Raw genomic sequence first — 17,987 nt, forward strand, 5'->3', positions numbered from 1 at the left:
ACCCCACGCAATCTCCATAGCCAGATCCTTGCAAAGATTTCTCTGAGAATAGAAGTATTAAAGAAATCCTTCCCTGAAGGCATAAACTCAGAGGACTGTGAGAAGTTCTTTAACTCAGTCTCTTTAGCCTTTGGTTGAGCCTGAGGAGCCAAGGAGTTACTTATTAGCAATTTTGAGATACCGAAAGAAAAGCCTTTCTCTATTGTGTATGAATGAACCTAGCAATTTGATGACCTTGGTTGGAATCATAGTTAGGACGCTGGTTACTAGTGTCATTTTTTGAAAGTTATCAGAGGATCTCCATCTGTAAAATTTGAAGAATGACTAGGAGAATGTTATGAGGAACATTAACTGTTATCAGTTAATCTTAATGTACTATAAAAATAAGTTCCTATTAGTAATATTGTTTAAAACAGATGCATGTTGGCATAGCAAACTAAAGATGTTAAACCAATATATATTGGCAGGAAAATGTGACAAACACTACATTTATGCAACTTAGTTATTATATTTTCTAGGGATTTCAATTGACACCTGTTTTGGCTTTCCCATCAAATGCCAATTCGAATAAGCAATAGAATAGGAGTGGGGTTGCATTACTGGCAGAGCTGGGGATTTCTCTCCTCTGCTCTCCTCAATCCCAAGAATCTTCTGACCTTCCCACGGAGGGTGAATAAATCCCCCTCCCAACCAGTCCCCCGCCTCTGCTCAGGGGTCCCAAAGGAAGCTGCGGGCTTCCCAGCCTGCTTTGGCTTCCATTCATTCCACGCTCACAAAGCCCCTGGTTCTGACGTCAGCTCCCCCTCACATTGCCAACCCCTGTGCTATCTGAGCTCCAGTGGCGCGAGCCGAAGCCGAAGCCGAAGCCAGAGAGAGAGAGGGAGAGACACAGAGCTTGGCTTTCCCCTGCCGGCTCACCCCCGCCCGCGTGGACCTCGCTCTGCACGTGCCCTTCTCCCCCTCCTTTCCTTACGCCAGCCCCGACTTAGCTGGGAGAGAGAGCAAGCAGCAGCAAGTCGGGACAGCGACAGCAGCAGCCACAGCTCCAAGGCAATACCTGCAAACTTGACCAACCCTCCCAGCCCAGCTTTTGCAAACCCCTGCAAGAAAAGCCAGCGCCCAAAGCATCCACTCTGCTTTCCCAGCCATGGGTAAGTGAACCTCTGAACCGCTTCGCTGATCCCTCTTGGCATCCCCAATCCCCCCACTCCTCCAGTTCAAGATTTAGAACCTCACGAAGCTGGGAACTTCTTGAGCAACTTAACTGGGCCAGCCTCAGGTGATGGAGTTACTTCTCTCTCTTGGCCCCCTCGAGATTGGGCTGCTCTTCTCTGCAAATGAGAAAGGGGAGGGGGCGCAGGTGCCTTGCAATGCTGGGCATAGAGAGGGTAACCTTTAAACTGTCTAAGAGTGTACGGGGACGAAGGATTGACCAGTTGATTTGCGCTGAGAGATCCAGGCAGCACCAACTGCAGGGACTGGGTCAAAAGGGTGAGGGACTAAAAGATCCGAGGGGTTTTAGGGCTTCGGGGGTCCATGGAAATGGGACCGCCAAATTGAATTGGGCTGTTTGTATACTGGAGTTCCTGAGGGCATTCTGGAGGTGATTTGGAATAGAGGTTATTGAGGTAGAGGTAGGGGATGGGGAGAGGGGCAATATTGGAGCTTTAGGGGGTAAAGATGGATCTTTCCCCAAGTCCTATGTATCTCATCATCCCTACAATTCCTTACCCGTTTATTTGACCAGGACAATTTGGGCTGACCCGCATTGTTCTGGAGGCCGAATCCTAAAACGGACAGCTTCTAGTTAAGTGGCTTCCTGGAGTGAGAGTAATCCACAGTATCCTCACGTTCCCCTCCTCCCAAATCCCTCCCCCAATTTAAAGGGGATAGTGGGTTAAATCTCCTCACAGAATTCCCAGGACCCGTCTTTGGCTCGTTCCCAAAAGAAAGTCAGCAGCTGTTGCTCCTAGATTCCTCATCTGAGAGCTGAAAATTCGCTTTCAGCTTTAAGTTCGTGGCTTTTAAAAAGTTAATTCGTTTGGTCTTTTTTGAATTAAATCCTCATTAAGCACAGCGTTTCGAAAGATTCGGTTTAAGAAATATTGTCAAAGGGGTATGGAAAAATATAAGAAAAAAGACATCCCCTTTTTGCCTTTTAAACCCCTCTTCCTTCCTTTTAACATTCAAAACTATTTGGTACCTTAACGAAGCATTCTGAGGTGATTAGGCTTAAAAATACTTAACTTAACAAAACAACATTCAGAATGTATTTGGACTATATGACCCAGGGCTCCTCCTTTCATCCTGAGAATCTAGTTAACTAGAATGCAACGTGATGGGTCTGCTAAAAAGATCCCGCAGCTGGTCTATGTAAAAAACTTGAACCTGAAGCGTGGCGGAAGTAGTCTGTTGTGAGTCTATGTTGATTCCTTTAAAAAAAAAAAAAAACTAAAATGCTGTAGTCAGCAAAATATCCTTTAACATATGCTGTGGGAATGTAAAGCAGACTTCTCATAAAGAGTGTTACAGTACTCATTACCCAACAGCAGGAATTGTAGCTTTGGTAACTAGTTAGCATTTATATAGCTTTTTAAAGTTTGCAATGTGCTTTTAAATGTTATCTCCTTTGTAACTTGGGTAAAAAGTTTTGGGTTTATTCCCCCTTAAATTGCTTAAGCTATTATTGCCTCTTGAGCAGACCAAAACATTAAGTAAACCATACTTAACACAAGAAACAGAAATGTATTTGAAAATACACAGCAATACAAAACCAGTGAACACATCAGAATGTCTGATTTATTCAGCTTAGTTGTGCCATGTTTGTGGTATGTTTTGTTTCCGAGGAACTTTTTCTCCATTCTGCATCAAAATCAAACAGAATTTGAGCTCAAATTGGGGAATTGAGGTTGTTTGGTAATCCAAGTCAGAATATAAATGGAAGAGATTTTTTAAAAGGGGAGAGGGGAACCTTGAAATCCACTGTAACGTGATGAAAGTTATTGTAGTCAAGGAAGGAATTCAGAGGAATAAAAGCATTCAGAGGATGTGAGGCCTTTAGGTGGGTGTATTCTTTTAACTCAGATAGTAGTTAGCTGGGTCAGTGCTGGATCTGCAAAAATTCCATGGAGAATCAGATAATCTCTGTTGTTTGCTTAGCTCATGATAACTACTCTAGCAGTAACTGCAGTGCCAGAATTTGGAAGTCACATCCAAATGCTGTATTTAAAAATGCATGGAGTAATTTTTTCTGAAATTGACTTTTTTCACCTAATGATATTTCTATTTATATCAATGATACTTGGCCATTGTATTGTAAAACATGACCATTCACAATATTACTGACTGCTTTGCTTAATTTGTGTTTTTATTTAAATAGCGATAGAAGAAGCAATTTTCACAAAACAACTTCACAAATCAGTTCTTTCTTATTTTTCTTCAAGGAAGTACATTATGTCTCATACAATAGTTGGTTATAGACTTGAACTGCCAATTTATGTTAATTTGCACATACTTTAGGGATTTTGGCTGTATCCTTGGTTTTAGTTATAAAGAATTTAAAAAAAAAGTTCTTTCAGTGCCAAAAGAGAAACACATCACTTCCCTTTTGTTAAGAGTGTTAGTAAATATACCATAAAGCCTTGAACTGATTTTATTTTTCCAGATATATTTAATTACTATATATTGATAAATATTTTGATTGGACTCATTGAACTTGGAAACATCCAAGATGTGAGTTTTTACAAGAAAATTTGTTTAATCTGTTTTATTGTAATTATCAGAACCACTAGTCTGAAAGGCAAGGGATTCAGGTTCCGGTCTTAGCTGAGCAATTATTTAGTTATATAATTTTAAGTAAGTCACTTAACTTTTCCCTCATCTATAAAATGAGAGAATTGGACTTGATATCTTGGGCTTCTTCTACTTCTAACATGCTGTGATAGGAGATTATTCTAGAAGTCTTTGATTTGAAATTAACGTAAGGAAACTCTCCAATGCATATGACAAATCTTTTGTCACTTTGTTGTTTAGTTTGTTTTTTTTCCCAGTAATTTCTGAGTCTTTGTGACCCCTATTTGGACTTTTCTTGGCAGAGATATTGGAGTGGCTTGCCATTTCCTTCTCTATCTCATTTTACAGATGAAAAAATTGAGGCAAACACTTAAATGACTTGCCCAAGATCACATGGCTAATAAGTGTCTGAGATCAGATTTAAACTCAGGGAATTAAGTCTTCCTGACTCCAGACCCAGCACTCTATTCACTGTGTCGCCTAGTTGTCTTCTGTGTGATTTTGTAAAGTATCAAATTATAAGAGTATTGATTTGGAGCTGGAATGCATAGCAAGTGTCTAGTCCAGTCCTCTGGTTTTATAAATGAGGAAACTGAGGTCAAGAAGAGTTAACTGACTTGCCCTAGTTTAATATAGCTGATAAGTGATAGAGAAGGAATTTGAGGCAATTAGATGGTGTAGTGAAAAGAGCTTTGGACCTGGAGTCAGGAAGCTTGAGTTCAGATGTGATCCTCAGGAAGCTATGTGAGCCTGGGTAAGTCACAACACAACACAGGACTAGTTAAGTCTTACTCTCTGTAAACTAAGAATCAATCTCCCAGGATTGATTTGATACATACATGTATGTGTGAATACATATGTGTTGTATGCATGCATTGTTATGTCTGCTTTTATGCATATATGCATACATGGACATCTATCTATATTCTTATGTATACAATGTGTATGTGTGTTTTGTATACACACATACACATGCTATGTATGTGTGTTAGGATATGTACATGTGTATATGTGTGTTATTGTGTATATATGCACGTGTTTGCAAATGTGCATTGTGTTGTATATATAATGCAATGTGCACATCTACATTAGTGAATATATGTCACTTGTTAAGGTGTTGCATAATTTGCATGTATTGATGTGTATATACATATGTTTATATTATGTTAGTGTATTATATACGTGTGTTAGTGTGTGTATATATGTACACACATGCACCATTTGATTTTTCATTTAATTTTTTATCAAATTAAGAGAGTCAGCATAGTGTACTAGGAAAAAACCTTGGATTTAGAAATAAAAGGCCTAAGTCCTGGCTCTGCCATGTTGCAGTTTGGTACTTCTAGTCTGTAGGGTAAACCTGCCCCATATCCTGAAATTTTATGTATGTCCAGGGCCTATGTGATTTTGGCCAAGTAACTTTCCTCTCTAGGGATCAACTTGGTTCTCTCTATCCCTAAGAGTGTTTGCAATCATTTAAGATTATAGTCAAAAAAGTTTAACTAAATGAATCCAAATCTAAAACACCTGCTAATTATAGAACCACAATTTGTGCATCATTTGTTTGCTATATTCTGAGGAGAGCAATGTTGTCATTACATGTTTAAAGGAACATAGGATATATATGGCATATATAATGGATCATAGTTTTAATCCATTTAGTTATAGGATTTTTTAAAAATGAAAATTAAGTTATGTTTTTAAATTTTCAATATTGTTAATTACCATATAAATAAATGTTTATTATGAGAAACAATATGATAGGGTGAAAATAGCACTTGATTGGAAGTCAGGAGCTTTATTTTCCAATATCAGTTTTATCCCATACAATATGGTATACTGGGTTCTGTCTCTGTCTCTCTGTCTGTCCCTTTCTTTCTCCTCTCTCTTCACTGTCTCTTTCTCTTTCTTCTCTGTTTTTCTCTTCCTTCCTTCCTTCTTTCCTTCCCTCCCTCCTTCTCTCTCTCTCTCTCTCTCTCTCTCTCTCTCCCTCTCTCTGTTTTTCTCTGTCTCTCCATCTCTCCCTCTTTCCTTCTTTTTCTCTCTGTTACTCTCTTCTCTCTCTGTATCTGTATCTCTTTCTCTTTTCTTTCTGTCTCTGTTTCTCTTTGTCTGTCTCTCTGTTTCTGTCTGTCTGTCTCTCGATTGTTGCTCTCTCCTCTCTTTCTGTCTCTCTCTTTCTCCTCTCTATCTCACTGTATGTCTCTCTCTGTATTTCTCTTTTTCTCCCCTTTATCTTTCTGTCTGTCTGTCACAGTTTCTGTGTCTCTCTCTTTGCTTTTCTCTCTTTCCTCTCTTTCCTTTTCTAGTTTTCTCTGTCTCTCTGTGTGTCTTTATCTCTCTTTGTTTCTCTTTCCTTCTATTTCTCCCTCTCTGTGTGTCTCTCTCTGTCTCTCTTTCTCTCCTCTCTCCTTTTTTTCCCTCTTTCTTTCTCCCTCTCTGTCTCTTTGGTGTTGTGTGTGTGTGTGTGTGTGTGTGTGTGTGTGTGTGTGTGTGTGTGTGTCTCCTCTCTGTCTCTTTCTCTTCTTTCTGTTTCCCCCTTCTCCATATATATGTATGTATATGTACATATATACATACACAAACTTTATATACACACATGTATACATACATTTAATATATATATACATTTTACCTTGGTTTCTTTATAAAATAATGGAGTTGATTTTATCCCTATTATAATTTCCAGCTCTCCACTTCTATTATTTTAAATACTAAAGAAGAATCCAAGTAACATATTGAGAAAACTGTACTCTTTTTTATGTTGAAATTTTTGAGAAAACCACTGTAAACACGTTTACACTGTTCTGTTCCATGATACAAATGCCATTTGTGGTTGTTAATTTTTGGCACCCCAAATGTCCCTTCTTGTGTGCCAATTGGATAGGAAAGTTAGTGGAAGGTGCCATATTGCAGTTTGGTACTTCTACCAAGTCTGTAGGGTAAGCCTGCTCTATATCCTGAAATCTTATGTATGTCCAGAGTTCCCCAAGTCACTCAGACTAAAGCATCTGCTCTGATACTAGGTCAACTATGGAATCTCTGAGTGTGGAATGCCCACAGTTGTGTAGGTTGGTCATGGAATCAACTTCCAAAAATTCTAATAAACTCCAAAGTTTTTATCAGTTGTCTATATATAATCTGATGTTAGCAATTACATATTATGAAATTTTCACAGAAATAGAAGCCAGAAAGAATCATATAATGATGAATTATTTTATCCTAAAATCAATAAATATCCACTAGATTTTATTGATATGGAGAATGAGATGGCTATACTTACACTTTAGGAAAATCCTTTGGCACCCGTGTGGCAGATGGTAGGAGATGGGAGAGCTTTGAAGCAGGGAGACAGATTAACAAGCTATTACTATAGACTAGGTGAGAAGGGATATGGGTCTGAATTAGAGTTATGGTTGTGTGAGTAGAAAGGAGAATATGAGATTTACAGAGATAGTAAGGACTAAATTTGGTAACTAATTAGAAATGTGAAATGAAGGAGAGTGAGGAATGGAAAAAGAAATTGAGATTATGAATCAAGGTGACAAGAAGGATGGTGGTATTTTCAATAATAATAGAGGAGAGTGGAATAGGACTGTATTTGGAGACAAAGATAATCTAATGAGATCTATGATCTGTCTCAGTCTGTGCTAATTCTCTGCCACTCATTCTATTTCTGACCCTCCCTTCCCCCACCAGAAAAAGGAAGAGGGAAGCAGGACTTCTAGTTATTGTCTCCAGAGAGCACCTGGGTAGTACAGTGGTTAAAGTACTGGGTGAGGAGTCAGAAAGATTAATTTTTGCAAGTTCAAATATTTGCCTCAATTTCTCATTTATAAAATGATCTGGGGAAGGAAATGGCAAACCATTCCACTAGCTTTGCCAAGAAAACCTCAAAATGGGGTCGTGGAGGCTCAGATATGATTGAAACAACTGCATAAACAAAGAGAAGAGTCCACCCTCTAGGGGTATCTACTATAGATATGAGATAAGCTATAGCAAAGATGAACTGAATGCCCAGGGTAATATACCCTGAGTGGGGGGGTCAGTAGGCAACTGCACTTGTGGATGCCTGAGTATGGGATTAGGTTATAATTATCCTAAGAGCCTTGCCTGATCAGCAAGTGGGAAAATGGAAACCTCAGATAGTGTATACCGTGTTTCCCCGATAATAAGACACTGTCTTATTATTTATTTTTTTTGGACAGAAAAACACCAGAGGGCTTGTTTTCAGGGGAGGGCTTATTTTAATGAACATTGACAGCAATTTTAATAAACAGGTAAATGTGAACAAAAAAAAGTACCTTTATTCAATAATGATCATGTCATCTTCTTCAACAACATCGTCATAAGTGTCTATACCTGAATTCCATCCTGGATGTCTTGCGCCTCTATTTCCTTCAGAAGAAGTGGACCCAATCTGTCATGTCCAGCAATATAGCTCTCTTTTAATGAACATGTCTTGTCCAGGTAACCTGCTTACATACCGGGTTTTTATGTTGTCCTGCCTCAGCTCTCCTCCGCGGCACTGCTCTCAATGGCACCAGCAAGCAAATCACTGGGGAAGAACAGGATGATGCGCTCACTGCTGCAGCTCTGATTGGATGCAGCTTGGAGCGCGGTGTGCATTTCACCTGGGGGGGGGAGGGGGAACGGGTCGGTGCATACAGAGGGTACTGTAATGTAGCGTGTAGCTCAGGGGATCACCTTCACTACAGTAGCAATCTCAATAGGGCTTATTTTCGAGGGAGGGCTTATTTTAGAGGAATCTTACACATTAAGGGAAGGGCTTATTTTCGAGATAGGTCTTATTGTCGGGGAAACACGGGTAGTGGAAGGATAGCAGAGCAGAGGAAAATTAGTGAATAAGAGTGAGTGTTTTTGTGTTGACACTGGAGTCCCAAAATGGAATCTTCTGGGAAGCAGAGAATAAAGCACCTCTATCTTCCCACCCTCTTATTGATTACAAATTTGTGATCAGGACTCAGTTCCCCAAGGAGTCTTTAATCCTAGGCTCCTTTGACAGTACTACTTTAGGCTTTTCTCTCTCATTACCAGCTTTGGCACTTGTAGTGGGTTGCCAATCTGAATTAGTAGAGGATGTTTCCCCACCAATGAAATCACAAGCATATATAAAATTCTTCTGGACTTCCTAGGCATTGGGAACAATTCATTCAACCACAGAGCAAATATTTATTAAATGCTTGTTCGGTGCTGAACAATTTTTGCTATTTTTAACAAGTAGGGAATAAGATAAGTTCATCTTAAGCCTTCTCCCTGGTCAAAAAGCTCCCCCAATCTAAAGAGTAGGGCATCAATACAAGAAACCATAAAAGACAATATTACATGATTGGGGATTAGCAATTGCCTGGACTCCCCTGGAAGTAAAGTCTAAAGTCTAAGAGGAACCTCAGTGCTTATGACCACAAAAATGTTTAATGACTCTTGTCATTTTTTGACCAATCATTAATTGGTGTGCCTCATAGGAATTCTCTCTGTGCCACTACAGTCATCTCTCTAGCATGGTTATTCACTTTCTAGTTTTCATGGTTGGTTTAGTTAAGTAATCCCTACATTATTTGATTGTGAGGTAATTAAATGGCACCATGGATAGAGAACTGAACTTTAGGTCAGGAAGCCCTGAGTTCAAATCCAGACCTAGACACTTACTATGTATCTGATTCTGGGCAAGTCACCTACCTTTGTCTTAGTTTCCTCAACTGCAAAACTGGAGACAATATTGCATCTATCTCTCACAGTTGTTTTAAGGATCAAATGAGATTACATAGATATGTGCTCAGCAGACTGCCCAGCACAAGTTATTGTTAAGTCATTTTTCAGTTGTGTCTAATTTTCCTGTGACCCTCTTTGGGGATTTCTTGGCAGAGATACTGTTTGACTATTTCCTTCTCCAGCTCATTTTACACATGAGAAAATGGATTCAAACAGGATTAAATGACTTGTCCATCTGAGGCCATATTTGAACTCATGAAGAGAGAAGTCTTCCCAACTCCAGACCCACTACTCTGTGCACCATGGTATCACCTAGCTACCCAAACCTGCCATATAGAAGGTATTAATAAAGGCACATTATACCTATGTTTCTATCCAGAGGAACCATCTTGAGTCATCATGTTCTATATCTTGCCAGTGGACCCAGCTGGCTCTGGAGGAGACAGTAAAGTTGGTGACGTTGTGCGACCCTTTCTCAATTAAGTACAATTAATTTGCAAGTCATGGCTTTTTTTTCAGTCCAAATTAAAGCAATTTACAGGAGGAAAATTTATATTTTCATTAAGGATTAATGCCAGTATGAAATTCAAATTGTATGTGATGGTAGGGAGTGTGATATAGTAGATGAATAGCGGCCTCCTAGTTAGAATGATCTGGGTTCAGATTCTGCCTATAATACACAACGGCCTTGTGACCCTGGATAAGTCCCTTAATCTCTCAAGTCATCTAAGGGAGCTCTTTAAAACTATAAATTGAAGAAGTGCACTTCTTCATTGATAGTTTTTTCAACTCACTCACTTTCACTCATCATAGAGTGCCTTACGCTAATGAAATCACCTAGAATGTAGCAAGCAGATTGGATTAACTTTGTTTTATAATATACGTACTTGTAGGCTAGGGCTCCTTAAAATCATGGAGTATTAGACCACAGTGATGTCTTGATTATTTGAAGTACATAAATAATTTAAGAACTAATTTAAGTACACTCATTCAAAATTTTTTACCTTTGGCCTTTTTTATCTTACTAATAAGAAATGTTCCTTTTTTTCTTCTGTAGTGAATCTGCCCGGAATTATTTGAGTTTACTGTTTTCAATACAGTGGGTCTCCAAATGTAGTTGACAAGGGTTTTTCTAGGTTTTATTTAGCCTTTTTTGTGTAGGAGTATGAAAGTTTAGCCAAAATCAAAGTAAGTATTGTGCTTTCTGATCAATTCTGATTCTGATAATGATTAGTATTTGATTTCTGATAGGAATAAAAACTAAATAGCAAAACAAAATCTTTTGTAATGAGAAATCTGCATCCTAATAAATTTGGAGCTAGACAAAGCTTTGGAAGAAAAGTTTCCCAGCATGGTTCTGGGAATTATGTTGCCTCTTGGGAAAGAACTTTTTCTGAGTTTTTTATCTCTAAAATATACTTAATGATATTGTCATTTGTCTACTTTCTTAGATTATAGCAAACTAGTATAATGATCTAAAACTCCTGTTCAACAAATTAATCTTTATTGACCACCTGTTATTCCCCCATTTATAAGAAACCCTACAATCTAAACACTGTACATGGTACTCTTAGTTTCATATGTAATCCTATTTTATGTCCTTTATTTATGGAAAATTCATATTTATTTACATATATATATGCTCTTGTATGTACACATATACAATTTATATGGATGTGTTTTATTTAAAAAGAAAAAAAGTTGTTCAGAAGCAGGATAGAACCCAGATCTGCTGACTTTAAGACCAAAGTTATTTTCCTCTTGCCATGGACCACTTTGGAAATAGAACATTGCTATCTACCATTAAGAAGCTCAATCAGAAAAGATAAAATTATATACATGAAATAGAGTAAAACTTGATGTTCCTTGTGCTGAAAAAATAAGAAAAGCTCAGGGAAAAGATGAAAGAGGAGGCTGGAGTAATAGGAGGAAATACACTTAATCTATACTTATAAGGACTGATCAGATTTAAATAGAATGAAAGAAGATATTGCAGGCAGAAAGAAATAGTATGAGCAGAAATACTGAAATGTTCAGGAGAATGGTATATATTATGTATCCTGAATTTAAAACTGGGAAGTCCTTAGAGGTCATTGAGTCCAATCTTTTCATTTTATAAACTGAGGCTTAGAAGAGTTGGTTGCATTTGGTAGAAGGTGGGATCTGAATCCACATCTTCTTCACTCCAAGTGCTACACTCTGTATTATACCATACTGCCTCTCATGGGATTGTGGGAAGAATAGTCTCAGATCAGAAAGAAAGCAGCAACTAATAAAGTTAGATATAGGTCAGGGCTAAGATGACTGGACTCAAAGGCTTTACTATGGAACAACAAATATGAATAGTTGAAACAGCCTGATCATGATTAGAGAATATTTTTAAATCAACTTTCCCAACTTAAAAACAGAATGATATCAACAACAACAACAAAATAACTAATAACACTTGTAGCAGGAAGGAATAAAATGGCTGGCATGATAACCCAGATTTGCTACTGGGAGAGGCTGACTGGTGGGATTACAGGAGTTTAGAAATTTTGAGTTGCAGTATGCTAAGGCAGTCTGGTGCCCACACAAAATTCAGCAGCAATATAATGAGTCCCTGGGAGTTGGATCCACCAGATTGCCTAAAGGGAAGAGTAAAGTAGCCCAACTCAGAAATGGAACAGATTGGAACTTCCATGCCAGTAAGCAACAGAATAGGATCTGTGAATATATTTCCAATTTAGGTGAGATAGGAAGACCTAATCTCAAAAAGCAAAAACAACCAAGCAAAAAACAATCAAATAAAAAAATAGAATGATTATAGGATTTAGGGATGAGAGGTACTTGGATCATCTACTTTGGAAGTCATATATAATTAGAACGCTGTCTTTAAGTCTTTTTTTTTAAGATCCCTGAGAATGATAGATTTGTTGTGGAATTATGTGGCTATAATGGAAAATCTTTTATATTTAAGATGAGTTACAGGCAGCTAGATAGTGGTGTGGTTAGAGACTGAGCCTGGAGTCAAGAAGCCCTGAGTTCCAATTTGACCTCAGACATTATTGTATGACCCTGGGTAAGTCACTGATCCTCATTTCCTCAGTTTCCTTAACTTTTACAGTTAAGGGATAATAATGGGGATACAATTAATGAAGATCATAATAGCTTCTACCTCCCAATGTTATTGTGAGGATCAAATGAGATAATATTTGTAAAGTATTTAGCACACTCCCTAACACATAGTAGGTGCTATTAAATATTAGCTTTTAATTAGAAACCAAGTCATTTTGGGCAAAAGCTTAAAGTTAAACCTCTTAAGATATGAGAATGGAGGGAGAATGAGGGGAAAAATATAATAAAGGCAATCCAGGTACCAGTGGGTATAAAATAGTAATTTTGTGTCTGGAGGTAAAAATTGTTTGAGTTAAAAGTCAGCCCAACTCACCAAAGAAAATGTCTTTAGCATTGATCTTAGTACTTTGCTTTTCAGCCAAATCAACTCAATGCACATGAATTTGGTGTACTAAGTAAGCCACTGTGTATGCTCACAAGTAAGGGAGAATTAATGCATTGCCTTTGTAGTAGGCTGTCAAATTGTTCTTTCTTTTTTGAAACAGCTGGAGACCAGTCCTGAGAGAAAAAAGAAATTCCCTTCCCCTCCTATTCAACTGTGTATTTGGTCCAAGAGAGAGATTTAAAACTCTTTATGCTGTACAACATCATAAAATCTGTTTAGTACTGGTCATTAAAGGCTTCGTTGAATTCAGATTCAGGTGCCCAGGCTTCTTCTTACTGAAGAAAGACTTGTTTTTTTTTTTTTTTTTTTTTTTTTTATCCCTGCCCTCTCTTTACCCCTCCCCATTCACTTTATCCCTTATTCTAAAACCATCAGAGATGGAATACTGTGACTAGATGTAGTTCAGGCATCCCAGCTGGGCAGGATTACTTTAAAACCATTTTGGTCAGAATAGTTCAATTCTTATTTTTAGCCTTCTCCTAGGAAAGGGGTTCCATCATTTTTCTTAGTAACTGTATCCAATGTTTAAGAAACATTCTTGGGAGGTCTGATCTATTTGTTCATTTTGTTAATTTCTGTTCCCATTTTCAATATGTTTTTCCCCTCTTTTTTTGAGGGGGAGTTGATAATAAGGAAATGATCATTCACAATTCTTAACATCCTAAAACCACCCTTGATGGCTTTTCCAAATTTAGAACTCATCTCCTTAACTGTAATCATATCTTCTTAGATTAAGTCTTTAAAGCAGGTTTGCAGAAAGTATCATCATTCATCATTCCTGCCTTGTGGTGAAGTATTCACATATGTTTTCCACGTTGTAAAAAATAGAGGGTAGGGGTGGAGAGACATGACTTGGCTCTGTATAGCAACTGCCATCTTTCCCCTTCCTCAGCTTTCTTCCCCTCTCCTCTCCCCACATGGATAAGACTCTTTAACTTAATTTTTAAAAATTTTCTTTAAAGTTTTGAGTTCCAAATGCCATCTCTCCCTCTTTTTCCTCTCCTCTCCCTGAGACAGTAAGCAATCAGTTAAAGGGTATATGTGAAGTTATGTAAAACATTTCCATATTAGTCATTTCATAGAAGATTCGAATAAAAGAAAAAAATGAAAGAAAGTGAAAAATAGCTTGATTTACTCCATATTCAATCAATATCAGATTTTTCTCTGGAGGCCAATAGTATGCTTCATCATTAGTCCTTTGAGCTTTTCTTGGATCATTATATTGTTTACAAGAACTGGGTTATTGACAGTTTTTCATTTAACAATGTTGCTGTTATTGTGTGCAACAACCTCCTGGTTCTGTTCACGTCACTATTCATCAGTTCATGTGAGCCACTCCGGGTCTTTTTTAAAAAATCATCCTGCTAGTCATTTCTTATAACACAATAATATTCAATTGCAATCATATGTTACAACTTGCTTAGCCATTCCTCAATTGATGGGTGTTTTTTTTTTTTAAGAGAGCAAACTGAACCATAGTTCTCATCTATAAAGGAATGGCCAGATTGGAAAATGAGATGGAGCACAATCTGCTTTTTTTGTATGTGCATAGTGTCACTACTTTTGAGTTCTGGCATATGGTTTTGTGATGTCTCTGTTAAAAAAAAAAAAAAGGATTAGAAAATGGTGGAGTAGGAAGACAACTTTGGTTTAATCATCTGTGACTTCAAACAGTCCTAGCAAGGAACTGGAAGAATTTACTGTGCTGAAAAAGCCAAAGGAAACTTGAATACTCAGATAATAAAATAAAATGATTTGGCAATTAACTTTATTTTTTTCCTTGCATGTCATAAATTTGGTTTTCCTATTTAGCAGATTCTGACAGTTTCCATGGTAAATGAAAAAGATTCAGAACATTCATTTAAGGTAATGAATTTCCTTTCAGTGAGTTATTGCCAAAACCACAGGACTATATTTTTGGGGAAAAAAAAAGATTTTGAGTTTTAGTGTACAGTTTTCACTAGTGGCAAATGTTTTTAAGACTAGCTTTAAAGAATCATGGGAAATATAAAATAGCTTTTAAACATGGTGATGCAAGTACAACTGTTTTTAGGGTGTTATTATCAAGAGCTTTTATTTACTATTTCTACATATAGTACATTGCTAGGTATTCTACAGAAGATGGCAAAAATCATGGTCCTTGTCCTTCAGATCCTCATTCTTAATGATGAGCAATACTAACATTACATGAAAAGGGCATGTATAGAGCTGACAAGCAAGCAGATTGATGTTGAAAAAATATATGATTGAGTGTTTTTGTCCATGCAGATAGGAATACGTTTAAGAGTGGTGAATTAAAAGTTGGGCAGATCAGATACAAGTGTAGGATGGGAGTTGGGGCAGGGATCTCTTTTCTCGAGTGAGGAAGGAAAAACAAAATGTAGCATTTCAGAGGTAGCCAGAATTTAAGGCAGATAAACCAGGGAATCCTTGAGTGAATGATATAACCAATATTAGTACATTTCAAAGAAGATTTAATGATTTGTGATTTGCAAGTTTTAGTCATAGAATTTTTTAATAGATATAATATTTTTCTGCCCTCATTGATTTTTTTTCCTTTACATATATACCGCTCAATGTATAATTAGTTCTCTGGGCATCATAAAATATTTTTTCTCCCTATAAGATATCTTCCTCTCTTCTTATAAGTTATCTTCACCCCTTTGTTTCTATGGACTATTCATTCTCTGGTCAGTCAGGGGAGAAAAGCATTTCTTCTCTCTTGACTCAAATGAACATTTGTTCATCATATAAAATCTGGAGAAGTCTATATGCTATCTAAAATGTTAAAAAATGAAGATCAAATCTTTCACATTATAATGTTTTAAGACTTTTCCACATACCAAAGGGTGCTAACTTATATAAGATACAAGTCTTTTGTGATGGAAAGAGCCATCTGCAACCAGAAAGAGGACTATGGTTACTGAATGTGGATCACAGCATAGTAATTTCACCATTTTTGTCATTGTTTGCAAGTTTTTTTTTTCTTTCTCACTTTTTTCTTTTCTGATGGGATTTTCACATGATAAATGTGAAAATATGTTTAGAAGAATTGTACATGTTTAATCTATATTAGATTACTTGCTGTCTAGGGGAGAAGAGGACTGGGAACTGAAGGAGAAAAATTTGGAACACAAGATTTTCCAAGGGTGAGAATGTTGAAAACTAAATTTTCAGGTATTTTTAAAATAAAAGGCTATTTTTAAGACACTGCAACTTTTGTAGACTTGTCCAGGTTGACATAGAAAAGTGTTAGAATGTTATGCCTCAGTTTCCCTGAATTATAATATCTCAATTTTCCTGCTTCAGTTTCCCTGAATTGTTCTGCCTCAGTTTCCCTGTGGCAATCCTCCCTTCCTGGCCATTAGGACTGAGATAATTAGGGGTGCGGAGCTCTGGCCATTCTGGCATTCCAAAGAGTCACAAAACTCCAGAAGGTTTATCTCAAATACCTAGATGGAACTCTCTATCTTTCCTGGCCTACTCTTCCTTTCTCCTGCTTGACCACCTTCTTTACTCCCAACTTATTGGAATTTATGGTTTTTCCTGAAATTATGACTTACTAAATTATTATTTACTAAAGTCTCTGTAATTAATTGCTGGTTACTGGATGCTTTGAGACAAGAGTCCAATCCAGCTGGCTGGCTATGGCTAGTATGGCTTTGTTAGTCCAAAATTCCAATCCAACTGTCTGGCTATGGCTAGTATGGCTTTGTTAGTCCAAATTCTCCACTATTAAAATATTAAAAACCCTAATCTCTGTCTTGCCTCAGTTTCTCCAGCATTACAAGAAGAAGCATAGTAATGCTCAAAGGGTTATAAAACTGTGCATACTGTTTTACAAAGAAAATCATAAAGGAGGGAACAGGATCCATATGTGTAAAAATGTTTGTAGCAGCTCTTTTTGTGGTAGCAAAGAAATGGAAAATGAATAGATGAAGTAGTTGAGTAGATAAAATAGATAAAGTAGAATAAAGTAGATAAAGAAGAATAGATGGCTGAGTAAATTGTGGTATATAAATGGATTATTATTATTCTATAAAAAATGAGGAACAAGCTAATTTTAGAAACACCTGGAAAGATTTACATGAACTGATGCTGAATGAAATAAGCAGAACCAGAAATACATTGTATGCAGTAACAGCAAAATTGTGCAATGATTGACTATGAAAAACCTGGTTTTTCTTAGTGATTCGGTGATCCAAGGCAATCCCAATAAACTTTGGATAGAAAACACCATCTGCATGCAGAAAGACAACTATGTAGATTGAATATAAATCAGCACATGATATGTAATCTTCTTTTTTTGTTTTTTCCCATCTCTCTCAACATAATTTTAAATGTGTATTTAAAAAGTTAATATATATGTATAACCAGAAAAAAATAAATTTAAACATATAAAAAAAGAGAAAGAAGGAAGAAGAAAAAGAAGAAAGAAGGAAGAAGAAACAGCAGCAGCATAAATAAGTTCTATTAAAATTCTAGGAATATGGCTCACTAACAATGGCTTTGAAGGCATGATGAAGATCTGTAACATGAAAATGTTAGATTAAATGTTATTTGAATCATTTTCCAGTTCTAGATCTACATTTCTATGAAATTAAAAAATGCAAAATGTTTTATGTAAATTATTGTAGCCTATATGGAATAAAAATATTTTTCTTAGGGAAAATATACTATCAACAATGTTACAAATTCAACTTGTAACAGCTATTTTATACAACATATTGGTCACTCATAGTGACTCAACTTTTCCACTAACTATTCCTAAGATAATACTTTGTCCATAAAGCCAGTACAGAAGGAAGAGCAAAAAGGGTTTCTCTTCTGCAAAATTTAACAGTTTAACAATGAAATAGTTCTTCATGGTACAGTATCAATGTGGCAAAAGATCTCCAGTGGAGCACTTCATACATCTGTATGTGGTTTACTAAAATATTTATTTCTCAATGAGTTGAAT

The 17,987-nt window shown here is 36.8% G+C and overlaps 1 protein-coding gene across 1 annotated transcript in view; it reads left to right on the forward strand.

Annotated features, from left to right (window-relative positions):
- Positions 1–856: 856 nt before the first annotated feature.
- The window catches only part of GPM6B (glycoprotein M6B), a 220,903-nt gene continuing 203,772 nt past the window's right edge, over positions 857–17,987 (forward strand). Inside the window, exon 1 of the mRNA XM_051984507.1 lies at positions 857–1,151. Within this exon, the coding sequence (XP_051840467.1) occupies positions 1,148–1,151 (4 nt within the window). The 5' untranslated portion in view covers positions 857–1,147. The remainder of the gene's footprint in view (positions 1,152–17,987) is intronic.

Source organism: Antechinus flavipes, chromosome 3 (genome assembly GCF_016432865.1).
Source record: "Antechinus flavipes isolate AdamAnt ecotype Samford, QLD, Australia chromosome 3, AdamAnt_v2, whole genome shotgun sequence".
Taxonomy (NCBI): Eukaryota; Metazoa; Chordata; class Mammalia; order Dasyuromorphia; family Dasyuridae; genus Antechinus; species Antechinus flavipes.